Below are 15,772 nucleotides of genomic sequence, written 5' to 3' on the forward strand. Positions count from 1 at the left end.
TCTAGATTTACACATAAGTAGATGACAGTATCTCAGGGGTGGGAAATTAACATAGATGACATGGATGTAACGAAACTACGCTTGCAGGAGAAAATCCTGAATTATTAATAACCAATTATGAACAGAATTCAAAGACATAGTCATGGTAATAATATCAATATGCAAAGGAGTTTTCTAGCACCTTTGAAATGGAGAGAAATTATGATGACGATTCTGCTTTTATCTCTTAATCGAGACACAAAGCAGCTCACAGCGTTCAACTAACTGTAGCATAGGCTTTCCAAGACCTAATCTATGTCCCCAAAGCATCTGAGGAAGTAGACTTAATCTACAAAAGGTTATGCTACAGTTTCTTTCTCTCTGTCTCAAAGGGTCCGAAATATCTCTTTGTACTTTTGGATAGCACACCAAGTGTCAAACTTCCCATTGAAAGCTCACTCTGCTCCAAAGGATCAATACCTGTTGAGGAACAGCTGATCCTTGTAATCCTACTTGAGACCACCATAAGAAGTATGACATGCTAGTTCAGATGACAAAGTCCCCTTTACACCTGAGCTAAATCAATCACAGCAAACATCTAACACTATATTTAAAGTATCCCATTCCCCATGCTGGTGGGTAAATGATCTTTCAGAGGCAATTACCTTTCGGTCAGATACACGTTTTCTTCAATGAGGTCGAAGTAACAGGGCATCCTCCCGTGCTTGGCAAACTCTTTCCACCGCTGGGGGTCTCTGAAGTCCTCCATGTAACACAGCAGGCCCTCCCCCAAAGAGTCCCCCTGAGGCACAGCGGGCAGTGGCTCGCCCTCCGTTTTGGCCTTCTTCCGCTCCTGGGAGTCCCCGTCGCTCTCCGACTCGCTCTCCAAATCCGTCCGCCTCTTCTTCAGTGGTCCTCGCTCCTTCATGTCATTTCTGTCCAAAGCCTTACTGGCCTGCTCTTTTTGTTCGCTCGCGGCTACAGGCTCCTTCACCGAGTTGCTGCTGATCTCGTGGGCCTGCACCGATCCCTTCTCCCTCGGGTCACGGGACGGGTACTTCACCGACTGGCTGGGGAAGTAGGCTTGGCCTTCATCCACCCAGTGGTCCACTTCTTCATACTCTTCATGATCTTCCGTGAGGGAGTCTGGGACCGGCCCTTGCATCCGCTCGTAATTCATCTCACAGGGCCTGTGGGTCAGTCTTGGGTCCCAGTAGCCGTTATCGTGCCAGTAACTGTGAGACCCAACATAAGGTCCTGAGTTTGGTGGGTACACATAACCAGGGTAGATGCCATAGCTACTGTCAGGCTGTTGGTAAGTACTACTGGGCTTCTCTGCCTGGGAGAAGTCCCACTCCTCTGTCGAATGGAAACCATCTTCTCGAGAGAGGCCTCCGGGACCAGGGAGGTCCCCGAAACAAGGCTTTCCCTGCTGGCTGTCTGGCTTTGAAATACTGGTTTGCAACCTAGACATATGGTCAGTCATTTCAAAGTTCCTTGGAAAGTAATGCAGTTCGTGTTCTTGGGATTCGCCAACGAATCGAGCTAGAGACATTGTTTCGCTCAATGCCACCCTTTCTTCTGGATTTGGCTTGCCAATGGAATCTGACGCTTGATCGGACTGACTGGTGCTGTCCACGTCATCACTCTGAGGCTGGGAGATCCTGGGCTGAAGGTCTGCCATCTCCATTCTGCTAGGCTCAGCAGATATTGCTAGGTTCCCCTCCATGTCTCTTGAAGAGAGACACTTCCTCTCATTTTGCAGAGCGTGACCGGCTTCCAGGTCATTTGGTGCATCCTCATAGAAGGACTTGCTGGACTCCGGTCGTGCCTCTTCCCAGCGGTCCAAATAGCGCCTGTTGCTCTGACTGTTCCGTGAGGAACAAGAGCTGCTCTCCTCCATCGCTATCGTTGAGTTCTTTGGAATGACCACCACCGACTGAAGGCGATTCCTTGGAATGCTGCTGTCGTCTGAATCAGAGTCCTCCGTGTCGCTTTCATCGCTACCTTGCTCACTCCCGCTTTCAGCCAGATCCGAATAGTCTTCGTTGTGCACAGGCGTGAGTTCAGGATTGCTGCGGCTACTGTCACACCTGGTCACTTCGGGTACAGTTTCTGTTTCTTCTTCGGCAACAAGAATATCACAAGGGGAGAGGGCGCCTGGAAAGTCCGATTCCACCACTGAGCTTTCGTCCTTCATCACAAAGACTTCAGGAGAGCAGTCGTCCAACCCAGATGTGGCTCTTTCGTCCAGGGCAAGGGAGTCTTCATCTCCGTTGGGTTCTTCTTTCTCTGGGTCTTGTATCGATCTCTCTAAATAATACGAATGCTCGTTTTTTAAAGGCGATGTTGTCTTTTCAATGGCGGACTCAACCTGCAGGACATCTAGTTCAAGTGCTACTTCAGAACACTCCAAGACTTCCTCCTCCTTCTCCTGCAAGGTTGTTTCTAACTCCAAGGACCCGTTTTCACACGTTTGCTGCTGCTGCTCTGCAACACATTGATTGTCTAATTCCATGTTCACAAGGGATTCTTCCATGGAAGAATCTCTGGCTGGGCTACTCTCTATTGAATTGAACTGTTTCAAACATTTTTCACCTTCATGTGCACAGCCCAATGAATTTTGGTCCTCTACATCTGAAGATTTCAATGTTTCAATGCATGGCTCTACATTTACGTCCGTGAAAGATCCTGGAGCAGCTTTTGCATCTGAAGGCTCAGCTTCAATTTCCACTTCGGAATAATACAAAGGAGTGGCATCGTCTGAAAGGTAACAAGGGACTGGATCTTTGGCTTGATTACAGGGATCTGTTTGATCGTCCACGTTTTGTGTAATTTCAGAAAGATTTACATTCTCAGTACAGGAAGGGACACATTCATATTCAGAAAGAATTAAAACTTCTTCCTTTTTGATAGGCAAACAGATGGATTCACTTGAAAGGAGCAGGGAATCGCCCAGGGCCTGTTCTTTAGAAGGAGACACACTTTGAACCCCGTTAGATGGTGTCTTGTTCAAATGAGGGCTTTTGATTTGAGATTGTGCCTCAAACGTATCTAAACTATCAGATCTATCTAGACTATTATCAGAAGATACTGTGACCTCCGGTTCAGAATTACAGAACACTGCAGTGTCGTTTTGTGTACTTTCCGGGGATCCGTTTAAATTAGTTTCTGTTCTTGTAGAACAAGTTGTTAGCGTAATATCATGTTTTACCGTGACAAAAGAGTCCACTTCCTTAATACTGTCATGGCTATCAATTCCTGCAAGTTCATTTGACTTAGAAATAGGAGAACCTTCTTTTGATTCTTCTAGCTTTTTAAAAGAAGGCGAATCACGTAACGGACTTAATGGGGAAACAGTCCTGTCTGTTTCTGGCTTCGGTGGGACAGCAGTTTTTATTTCACAGCTTTGAACACAAGATGCCTCCGAGTCTATACAATTAGACTGCTCTTTGACTTCCTCAGATTCTGTACAACAGAAAGAACTTTTAAATTTATCTGGTCTTGGAACAGATGTCTTCGAAGAGGTGGGCTTGTGTCGGGAAGAAGTCACACTGCTGTCAGCTTTAGAATGGGATGCTCCACTTCGATGTCGCGACTCTCCGGTAGGAGAACACCTTCTGGAACCGTCAGTTTCTGAAGTCCTTCTTGATTCTCTTTCCGATTTTGTAGACTTTCCTTTTCTATCTGACTCAGTATGAGAAGATTCAGTCCTACTTTCCCGTTCGGACTTTGAATAAGAGGAAGAGGTCCTAGAGTCTCTGTAGGATGAGGAATGAGAGGAGGTACGCCGCGAGTCTGTAGATCTACTAGAGTATGATCTTCGGTATTCTTCTTCTGAATCGGAACTCTCTCTGGTTCTGCTATCTGTGTAGGAACGAGAGTATCGGCTCTTCTCTCTGTAGGGTGAGCTTCTGTGGTGCCTTCGGTCCGAGTCATAGTAATGTGACCGCTCCGATCTGGAATAGGAGGAACTGGGTCTAGAACTTCTCTCTGACCTAGAACGGGAACGAGATCTACTTCGCCTCCTCTCTCGGTCAGCTCTGGAACGACTGGAAGAGTACCTTGAGTCTCTCTCGGATCGAGAATAGCTGGAATACTTTTCATCTCGGTCAGATTTAGAGCGTGAGGAGGTTTTTGACGGCGCTTCCGTTTTGTGAGAAGAAGAGCTCTTTCGCGAATCCTTTTCTTTCTCCGAGCTGGTGGGCAATTTAATGTCATGGGATCTCTGGCTGGAAGAGGTTCTTACAGAATCTTCGTCAGATTCGGAACCCGGGGCTGGGACATCAGACAGCGAGAACTTCCTCCTGGAGCCTTGCTTCTTAGAACTTTGAGGAGCAACTTTTGAGCCATCGGAAACTTCTTCCTCCTTCCCATTGTGGGAATGTCCTTTTGTCGGGGTTGGTTCTGCTTCGTCGGAAACGGCTTCAGGAAGATGCTCTATGGAAACATTCAAGACAGAAGAATTTTCTTGAACATCTGCTTCTGAAGTCTCCTGTGATGTTTTCAGCGAGGGCACTTTTGTCATCTGCACAATGGTTTCTACAGGCGATGGTGGCAGAGGGGGGACTGGCGTTGACGGGATTTGTGACAAAGCTGGTGGGGTTAGCACTGTTGCTGGTGTGGACACCATTTGTGGAGGGGGAGGAGGTGGTGGAGGAGGGGGAGGAGGAGGGGGTGATGGGGGCAATTCCACCATTTCAAATGCATCCGCTGGAGCTTGAAGTGCTGGAGGCGGAGGAGGTGGCGGAGGTGGAGGAAGCGCCGCAGCAACTGCTAAAGGAAGCTTTGTTGTAACGTTCAGCAAATGTTTCTTAAAATGAATCCTGCCTAATTCCACCTTAGGCTTCGGTGGTGAGAACTCCTCCACCGCACTGGGTGAGTCCACTAAGTCCATTTTGATTTTGGAAGCCAAATCGGTCGGAGGGGCTGCCGCCGGGGAACCCGACGTCTCATTTTGCTTATCATTCCCAAGTCCTGCCAGAAATCTGTTTGGCAAGGTCTTCTTGGTGAGGCTGAAGCTGAAGGACACCTTCTGTCTGCCTTGTTCCTCCAGGTTCACTTTTGTCCGGGTCCCTTTGGGCAAGAAACGGCTGGAGGCAATTCCCTTGAACACCGGCCCTTTGACGAAACCGGGCTTCTGCAGGTTGTCACCCTTGCCCTGCAGCCAAAGAGAAAGAGGCGCGTGAAATCAGGTCTTCCAAACAAGTATTACTAAAAACAGACCATGTTTAGCCTGCAGAAGAGAAGGCTGAGAGGAGGCATGATAAGGACCATGTATAAATATGTGAGGGGAAGTCCTAGGAAGGAGGGAGCAGGCTTGTTTTCTGCTGCCCTGGAGACTACAACGCAATGGAACAATGGCTTCAAACTACAGGAAAGGAGATTCAACCTGAACATTAGGAAGAACTTCCTAACTATGGGAGCTGTTCAGCAGTGGTACTCTCTCTCTGCCCCAAAGTGTGGTGGAGGCTTTTTCTTTGGGGGCTTTTAAGCAGAGGCTGAATGGCCATCTGTCGGGGGTGCTTTGAATGCAATTTTCCTGCTTCTTGGCAGAATGGGGTTGGACTGGATGGCCCATGAGGTCTCTTCCAACTCTATGATTCTATGAAAAGGGAGAACAGCCAAGGAGAAAAGGGCAAGAATTTGCAACGCGAGGAATTAACATCTTCAGAAACACTGAACCACACCAACTGGATTCATCAGAAATAGTATTTGGGCTGAGAGATCCAATGTGGGCCACTGTATGAAGACTGTATTAATTCTACAGATTTCTTGAAAAGGCCCATCCTGCCCTAAAAATTTGAATGCTCTTGCCCACAAAGCAACATTTGAAATGACATAAATTTTACATGGGTCAATTGTAACACAGCCCAACCAAAGAAATTCTTGGTATCTTGGTTTTTAAGCTTGTTTTTGGGGTTCTCTGGGAAACCAGTTCAGAAAATTGGATCTGCTCTAGTTTCTTAGATATGGTCATCATGGATTTCCATAGGCTAGGATATGGAAACTGATAGATGGCATCATATGTTCTGTAACTCGAAAACTAGAGCTGATGGGAGGAATCTGGAGCCATTTTTGGACTCAGCAAGTCGAAAATATCCAAAAACAGGGCTAATATTTCATGCACCCAAATGTGTGTTGGCCAGTGATAATTTATAAGGAATTTATCATCTATATATATAAAAATGTAATGTGTATTTTTCCCACGGAGTAAACAACAAAACCACTGAACCAAATCACACCAAATTTGGCCACAAAAAGCATAGTCATCCAATCTATGTCTTTCAATCAAAAAAACCTAGAGAAATAAAGTCCAAATAACAGAAAACCCCCAACTGCTTACAACGCATGCGCAGAGGCCCCCCGGGAACTGAAACAACTACATTACCCAGAGGACTTCGTAGTTGTGCGCGGAGTCTAACGTCACTTTTAAAATACGTTGCCATGGTGGAACAGCCTTGCAGCTTCAAAGGCAGGCTGATTCCTAACCAGGAGGATCCTCAGCTGGCCACCTTGAATACCACTGAACAGCCTTACAGCTTCAAAGCCAGGCTGCTTCCTAATCAGAGGGATCCTAACCACCAGACTATGCCACAGCAACGCGTGGCCGGGCACAGCTAATCACTTTGTAAAAACAGATGCAAGAAGAGATTTATGATTGCATTTAGATGCCAGAAGAGACTTATTATTATCATTGTTTTGTTTATTTACATCCCACTTTCTCTCCATACAGAGGCCCAAAGCGGCTTCAATCACGCTCACCTCATTTTCTTCTTCTCTGTTGTCATCCATGAAGAATATATGGAAAAAAGAGAAAGACAAATGGTAAAAACAAAGCAGGAAAATCTTTTGCTTTTCTGCTGAACAATAACCTCACTTCAAGATAAACAAACGCCTGACTGCAGAAAACGGGAAGGTTTACAAATAAGGACGTGACTGTTAGGTCTTAAAAGCACGGTTCTCCTGGCCCTGTCGTGTTTAGGGATTTCTCTAGCATCTCATTCCAGGGTCTAGCATCCTGTTAACACAAAACGGGAAGAGAATTAAACTGTGGGTCCACTTTAAGCAGGATCTCAGGGTCTCGCAGCCTTCTCCCTCAAAATAGGTTTTCTAAACAAGACTTAATCCTTTCCTGTGTAACAATTCGACAGGCTTTTGGAAAGACAAATTGAAGTGCAGGACAACATATGCTCGCCACCTCCAAGGAGGAAGAGGTTATTTGGTTTTGGAAATAAATCACTCTGAAGCAGGCATGGGCGAACTTGGGCCCTCCCGGTGTTTTGGACTTCAACTCCCATCATTCCTAACAGCCTCAGGCCCTTTCCTTTTCCCCCTCGGCCGCTTAAGCGGCCGAGGGGGAAAAGGAAGGGGCCTGAGGCTGTTGGGAATGGTGGGAGTTGAAGTCCTAAACACCGGGAAGGCCCAAGTTCGCCCATGCCTGCTCTGAAGAGTGCTCACATTCAACATACATTTATAGGGTAAACCTTGTTAAAGCAAATCACCAGCACCGTTTCGTTTTAAGTGTCCCATCCCGCAAATCCGGTACGTTCTGAATAATTCAGCCTCTACTTTTACTACAAACCTGAGAGGTAAAAACCACATTTTCCCAGCACAAAATTCCAAAAAATTTAAACATAAGAACATACTAAGAATATTTTTCCTGTTCATTAAGCTTGGGTTCCCTAATTCCTGGGAAGCTCAATCAAGGAAGAAAGGTAAGATTGGTGGTATTTGCACATCCTGGTTATTGGAAATTATTCTGCACAGAAATATTGTACATGTATAGACTTTCTGCATGAGTATTGTAGAGATTTATAAAGGGAGGGAATCACTTTCCTGATAGTCATGTGCGTTTTGTGTAAGACTGCTGTTTTCAATGCATAGTAAATCTTACACAAGAAAGACCTCTCACACAAAAAATTCTGCAAAAAAAGTATTCTTGCACAAAAATACCCTGTTTCCCCGAAAATAAGACATCCCCAAAAAATAAGACCTAGCAGAGGTTTTGCTGAATTGCTAAATATAAGGCCTCCTCCGAAAGTAAGACCTAGCAAAGTTTTTGTTTGGAAGCATGCCCAGCGCCCGCCAAACAAAAAACCAGAGCATGCAGGATTGGTAAATGTACATACGAGTTGTATATGGAAATAATGGTAATAATAAGAAATTCTTGACAGGAGTCACAGTTTGTCTAGTTTGGTTATGTTGGTTTGTGATGAAAACTACTGTACAGTATATAATAAATGTTCATTTTTTTTTGTTCAACGATAAATGTGAATTCTTCTTCATGGAAAAATAAGACATCCCCTGAAAATAAGATCTAGAGCATCTTTGGGAGCAAAAAATAATATAAGACACTGTCTTATTTTCGGGGAAACATGGTAGTTACTTTTATATGAAAATATATGTTTTGTAAAACTGCTAGTTCTTCCACACAAAAAACCTGATTGTCTAGGAGTGTTCCACAACAACTGTATATTTTTGCGTATGACGATTTCTTCAGGATGTGAAAATATTAGGCAAGGTTTACAAAAAAATGATCATTCCCCTACAGTAGAGAGATAAATTGTGCAAATTATCATTCATCCTTGCTCACAAGGCTGAAATAGTAAAACAGTAACATCCCGAAAGCATACATGCTCAAACAGCCAGGTAGGATAGATGACAAGCTTCCTTTAGGGCAGTGGTTCCCAACCTGTAGTCCGTGGACCACTACTGGTCCCCAAGAACTAAAATATGGTCTGCGGCCTCACTGTTACTACAGTGTCGCAACAAGAGCAATTAGTCTCGCGAAACCATCTTATAGTGCCGAGGCAACGGAGATATCGGGAGAGGAGAGGCTGACTCCCCACAAAAGCGTGCGACAAGCCTCCTGACTGCTGCTTCTCCTCCTTCTCCCTCCCCCTGAGTGGAGCAGTTCCATGTGACCTTTCATTTTTAGGCCTGTTCCTGGGATTATTTGATGTGCTGATTCCGAAAATTGCATTGGATAGACCACATCAGCAATAATTGTTAAATATGGTTTTCTGTGGATGAGCAGATGGAGACTACTGGATGGCATATATTCTGCATCAGAAACTAGATCTGTTGTGGTCTATCCAATACAATTTTCTGAATCAGCATCCCAAATAACCAAACCGAATCTTAAGTTGACCAAAAACTGATTCATGACCCATGTTGTACTAATATTGGAGAGTGGTCCCTGGTCAAAGTGGTCCCTGGTCAAAAAAAGGTTAGGAACCACTGTTTAAGGGTAAGGCAAACCACCTTTTTCTATAAACCAGAAGACAAAGAACTATTTACTGATCCCCACCTTGCCTCTTCTCACATCAATTACTGAAAATAACTAACATGCAGATCCCATTTTGACAGCGATGCAAAAATTAACACTTTCTAATTGTATTATGCATTTGAACTAGAGATAGGCTGAACATTTTGGTTGAAATGAAGTATCAACCATCTTGGAAGTCTCCAAGAGCACTGCTTCTCTGTGAAACAAAGGATGGGCCATCATCATTTGGTGAAAGGCAGCTTCGAGATAAAATGAAATGAGATAAACAAATAAAAATAGGGTCACTACAAGCTGGAATCAACTTGAAGGCAAGTAAGAAACAATCAACATGTCCCTGAAAAAATGTCCCTGTTCTGACTTACAAATTCAACTTCAGAAACAAACCTACAGAACCGATCTTGTCCGAAACTTGGGGACTGGTTGTATTCTAATAACTAGTTTTGGGGAAAAGGCAGAGAAATGCATTGGCTTGCCTCCAGATCTGCAGATTTTGCCCTGAATTACATCATGCCATGTTATAATGAGGTTTTAAAGATCATGGAAACTATTTATAAACACTCAGAAGTTGTTGATGATATTTTGAATTTTATTTTCCACCTAAATTGCTATGAATGTCTAATTTCCTTATTTCCATTTAACACTTTCTGTTTTAGGACAGGCTTCTATAGATTCTAGAAGAAAAGGAAGAAACATAGAAAATACATCAAAAGACCAAATACCAGCCAGTGAATTTAGTAAAGGTGCATGTAACAGCACAATACAACCTACAGCTGAATGACAACCATCTATTATTACTACTACCATGGCCACTACTGCTGCTGCTATTATGCTTTTATTTCTTGACTGAAACCCTAAAAGAACAATGCAATTTAAAACCCACAACACATAAATATTAAAATAGAATTACCAGTAAACATACGTCAATTATAATCACATCTTTGAAATAACGTTGCTTTGCTCGGCCATCTCAGTGAATGTAGATAGAATCAGTGGCAAACTCTGAATTACAAGACATAAAAAGCTTATGACAGAATGGAAAATACGTTTCTCCCCCAGAAAAAAAGGCAGAGCGTGACAAATGCATGCTGCGTGTTGTGAATTAGCTCAAACTATCTTTTCTTGGGAAAGTTAGCTCAATATTCCAAGAGCCTCAGAGCGTGTATAATTGAACAATGAGACAAAAACCCCAAACTATATTCTGGAAGATGCTGGCACTGGAAGCAAAAATCTGTGCGAGGTATTTACGTATGTTGCTATGGTGGCTTTCCAAGCCATACAGTATCCATGGCCGGCGCTGAAGCTATGCAAGGAGAGCACGGGTAGCTTTTCTTGGGACTCTGAAGAGACCGTGGCAACTGCAATTACACAAGCATCTATTCTTAGTTTCTTGTTCACATATATATACCGGCTGACAAATCACCTTAGCAATGTGAATAAAAGCATTTATGAACAATTTACCAACAAGCCTCCCCCTCTGCTGTCTGCCAGCATAAAAGCAACAAATGAATGCCTTCTAGATGGTTGCTTTGATACTGAGGAACTCCCTGCCACAGGAGACCAGCTTGTTCCTTCTCTGCTCTCCTTTCTTTTCCTTCCCGACTATTAGCAGCTGCACAAACCCATTTACCTTAACAGTAGGAATTGATGCTTTAATCTACAGTCTGCTACTTCTGAAATATACTGTTAGGACTACTCCAACACTCTTATCTTATGCAGGGCTGGGCTTTAGCACAGCAGGTTAACCACCAGATGCAACAAATCCTACCAATCGAAAGGTTGGAAGTGTGAAACCCAGGTTGGGGTGAGCGCCTGACCTTCAGCCCAGCTCACTGCCCACCTAGTAGATCAAAAACATCTGTGAGTAGATAAATAGGTACTGCTTAAGCAGGCAATCAAAAAAAGAAGGAAGTCTGTGAACAAGGCTCTTTGACATGGAGGATGGAGCGACAACACCCCTCTGTGGCCGGAATCGAGCACAACCCACAGGACGCCGAATATGGGAAATGCCTATAAATACCTCTATCTGTCGCCTGTCCTGTCTGTGTATAATGGCATTAAATGTTTGCCGTATATGTCTTCTGTGATCTGTCCTAAGTCTCCTTCAGGATGAGAAGTGCGGAATATAAATGCAATAAATAAATAGATAAATCTCCAGAATCAAAACCGCCAGCAAATTTTTCAGCTGAATTATTATTATTATTTATTTATTTATTTTATATGCCGCTCTTCTCCCCCAAGGGGACCCAGAGCGGTCTTACATAATGGCAAGATTACTGCCACATATAACACAAAATATAGTAAAAACCAACAATCATAAAACACACTTAAAAACCAATATCACACTCAATTAAAACAGTAAACCACTGTGTGACCATTACAACAGGGCCAGTAGCATTGGGCCAAACATCAGAGCCAGTCTGTATTCAACTTCACATTAATCCAGCGAATACATCAGGTTATATCAACTTGTACTATTATTATTATCTTTATTTATATCTTGTTTTATCTCTTCAAAAAGTTATAGCAATTCAAAACATTCGAACACCCAAGAGCTAATGTAGAGGGGGAAATTGCATTTGATATAATTCTAGATCATCCAATGATGTGTTTTGATTATCATCAGATGATCAATGTTAATTTGTGCGCTAAATGCACGTGATTAATAGGAGAGCAATCGTTCCCTAGAAAATTTAAAGAATTCCTACAGAAATGGTGAAGTTAACAACATTAAGGAGAAGGCTCGATCTAGCTATACAACAGGCATGGGCAAACTTTAGCCCTCCAGGTGTTTTGGACTTCAAAAGAGCTGGGAGTTGAAGTCCAAAACACCTGGAGGGCCCAAGTTTGCCCATGCCTGGTATAGAATAACATCTGGATCACAAAAATTCTATGACCCGAAGGAACTGATATTACAAAAGCCACCTGCAAAGGCAAATGTCTCAGACCTGGTGGTTTTAGTTATTCAAATAGAGAGTTTAAACTACTGACTTTTCCCTATATTCCTGCCAAATTGAAAACCACCAAATTCCTTTAACATCAGTTTTTATAGGAAAGTTAAACTACGTTAAACAATACCACGGGGCTTTTTTTTTTTTACAGTGGAGGACAATATCACTTTCCATATTATGAAGGCAGCCCAAGGGCTGTTCAACATCATAAATGAAAGATTACTCGGGAGTTTCAAGCAATAAAGCCCCGCCATAATTAAATTCAGTTTCTAAATGATCGTCGCTGTCACTCCATTTGCTGATAGATGTAGCTATTAGTCAACGCTGGAGGTTTTTTAAAAAGCCAAAATGACTTTCAATTTTGAACAAGTTTGGATAATGACTTGCTAATGTGCCCAGAGATAAAAAATATTACTAGTTTTTGAGGATTAAGTGAAATTAATGACAGTTAATTTACTCCAAGCAATCGTAGGGATCATAATGTAGTCCCAGTGTCCCAAAGAACGCCCTTGTGTTTTTGGGGAGATTAAAACTCTCCCCATGTTAAGGCCAAGAAAATCCAAAATTGCACAGAGACGAGCAAAAAAAGGATATCTGTTATACAGTAGATAACTTATTAGACAACTTAGTAGTGTAAACAGTTGCCAACGTAAGCAAATAGTCACAAAGGGTGAGTCCGGACAAGCACCACACACAAAGTGCCCTTCAAATCATTCTCAAATTCAGAATGTGGCTTTTGTCATTCCTTGATACCGCTTGTGGTTTCAACTGAAGAAAAGATCTGTTCAAATAGCATTTTACGTTGACAAGGACTTGCTTTCTCCTTTTTTACAACCCCCTGATGACAAACAATGAGAACAATACTTTGTCCTAAAGCAAACATCAATTTAGGCTTTGAACGGTCTCAACTGAGAGGTGTTCCCTTTACCAATTAAGTTACAAGGTGTTTGTATATATAGTTTTTAAAGAAAAGAACGAAGCAATTTCTCTAGTGTGGCCATTGGGAGATGATGCAAACATGCCGGCAACACGATCAGAGATGTCTACGGACAACAGGCTCCTCCGCATGAAAAAATGGGACAAGAGCACCTCCCCATGGCCGGTGTTGAGCATTGCCTCCAGATGCCGGAGATGAAAAAAGGGGAGGCCTTTATCTTTGTCTGTGTATTGTACGTTGTTGTTGTATAAAAGGCACTGAATGATTACCTTATATGTGTAAACTGCAATCCACTTGAGTCCCTCCGAGGAGATAAAGTGGAACATAAATAAAGCGTATTATTAATATATTAATGATTCACAAATTTGAATGACTCACAAATAGAGTATATGAAAAGGATGGCCGTTTCACTCTCTGAACACACTAGATCCTTCTTTTTTCAGAAGGCTGTTTCTGGGATGAGGCTTTCAAATATCTGAATCCCTGCAGGGAATAAAACTTGCTGAAGGGGGAAAAATAACAATAACATACAGCCAGAAAAATCTATACAGCCCTTTTCATGCTTTCAAGATAACTTTGTACAAATGTATGTTGTGGAAAGATGCATTGGAAGGGATTCTTGTACATGAGTGGTTCACCTGGGCAAAGACAACCAAAACATGTCAGATAGCTCTATAGTAGGCATGGGCAAACTTTGACCCTCCAGATATTTTGGACATCAACTCCCACAATTCCTAACAGTCTGTAGGCTGTTAGTAATTGTGGGAGTTGAAGTCCAATACACCCGGAGGACCAACGTTTGCCTATGCCTGTTCTAAAAGTCTCAAGGCAAGCAGAAAATGCAGGATTATTGACTTTTGCAACTGAGACGGTTGTTGTGGAGACAACTAACAAAACACTCAGATGATGAAATGGCATCTGAAAATACAACAAAACAAAACAAAGAGAAAACACACTGACAAGACTGCATTATTGGCATGCAACCAAGATAGGTAAAATGGACAGTTAAGGCCACATTTAAACACGTATTACACATTAAAGCTAGGTGAAACTAGGAAAGTCTTCTAACTTTACAGACATATTTCTTGAAAGGTTCACACCTTCGGCCACACCATCTCCAGTCTGATTAAAATACAGGACAACTTCCACTTTCAAAACCCCACATGAAAGCAGGGAAAATGCAAATAAAAAAGTTACTTTTAAAACAACATCAAGAAATATTTATATCCCGCAGCACACCTCTATACTCAAAGATTACCCCATCTCTAATTTATGAGCTACCCTTAAAAACAGGTAAGGCGAGATACCGTCTTGAAGGTTGTCTCCTAGTTTCAAATGTCCTTCTCATAGTTCACTAAAGTCAGAGCAGCTTCCAGAAGGTATATCACAAGTGTCCTGGTTCAACAAGCATTTAATAGGAAAAGTTAAATGAAATATATTTTGTACAGCATGTAGCAGTGACACATTTTACAGGTCGATTTTAGCAGTTATGTTTTCGTGTCATAACTTCTTTAGAGGTGGGTTTTGGGGTCAAATCTTGTGAGTCATATGGAAGGCCATCTATCATGAGTTCTCACAGATAAAAGCATCTAAAGCACACGACACATTTCGTGTATCAAGACTTTAAATTCAAGCTTGTGCGTGCAATAGATACCGATCGAGTTGACTCATCAACTCAGCCAACATCCATTCATTTGATTTCATGAGGATCCATTTAGAACCCACCCCACTTTAACTAAGCTGAGGAAGAAAGTATCAAGAGCAGGCTTTTATAAAAAATGACATGCCATAACATCCTTCTTACCTTCACTTTCATGCCCGCAGAGACAGTCATTAGTCTCTTTAATAAGGAAGTGATTGTGAAGCCATGCAGGTGCAGAGCACATCCTTTCTTCCAGAGCCATTACTGTCTCCCTGGTGCATTACAATAGAATAATTGAGCAAACTACCTTGCTCTGTTTGACTCTATCCATCTCAAAAGTGTTTTATATGCAGCAAAAACAGTCAGTTGAGCACTAAAGTTACACATGATCTGCTCCACTGGGAGAGGAATTTCTTTTTAAAATACTGTATTTATATCCACAGGAACGTTGGGGAAATAAACCCCCAAGCAACACAACTGCCTACAAGTTTCAAGGAAAAGCTGTTGCTTTTGGAAGGGATTAAAAAAAGGCAGGAGGTGCAGAATCTGCACTTAGAAGGGCTTTCTTTGTTTTGAAAGATTTAAAGAAAGAAGCCCTCCCTTAAACTCTCAGTTCTTTTGTAATGTTTACTACCTCAATGTTCATTCTTTGTCCCCAAACTATGATCACAGCAGAACTTCATCCATGAAATGCAGTTTAAGACTTCGGCCATATGATTTCAGCACTTTGCACACCTCCGGGGACAGTTATAGACAATGTTTGGGGCAAAATGCACCCTGCAAATCCAGAACGGCGTGGATTCTTAAGCCTTCTTACACAGGAGCTACCAAAACCCCAGCAAAGCCACTGCAGGTCAAATGCAGGCCACCATGGGGTCAAAGGTCCCTCCGGTTTCTGTCAAGAATTTGCTCCACTGACTGCACTGTCAATCCCCACTGATTAAGATCCATTGGTAGATAGCTTGAAAAAATAT

General features: G+C 42.7%; 2 protein-coding genes across 7 annotated transcripts in view; one reads left to right on the forward strand and one right to left on the reverse strand.

Moving 5' to 3' along the window:
• The window catches only part of LOC100555440 (D-serine dehydratase), a 459,449-nt gene that overhangs the window by 182,390 nt on the left and 261,287 nt on the right, over positions 1 to 15,772 (forward strand). The window lies entirely within an intron of this gene.
• The window catches only part of setd2 (SET domain containing 2, histone lysine methyltransferase), a 102,619-nt gene that overhangs the window by 45,428 nt on the left and 41,419 nt on the right, over positions 1 to 15,772 (reverse strand). For all 5 annotated transcript variants that reach the window (XR_001731049.2, XM_008123477.3, XM_008123476.3 and 2 more), the window contains 2 exons: positions 6,745 to 6,760; positions 645 to 5,140 (listed from right to left, as the gene is read on the reverse strand). Coding sequence is in view for 4 of the 5 variants with exons in the window: in XM_008123477.3 (XP_008121684.1) it covers positions 645 to 5,140; positions 6,745 to 6,760 (4,512 nt within the window). In the remaining variant the exon portion in view is untranslated. The remainder of the gene's footprint in view (positions 1 to 644; positions 5,141 to 6,744; positions 6,761 to 15,772) is intronic.

The sequence above is a fragment of the Anolis carolinensis genome, chromosome 6, assembly GCF_035594765.1.
Source record: "Anolis carolinensis isolate JA03-04 chromosome 6, rAnoCar3.1.pri, whole genome shotgun sequence".
Taxonomy (NCBI): Eukaryota; Metazoa; Chordata; class Lepidosauria; order Squamata; family Dactyloidae; genus Anolis; species Anolis carolinensis.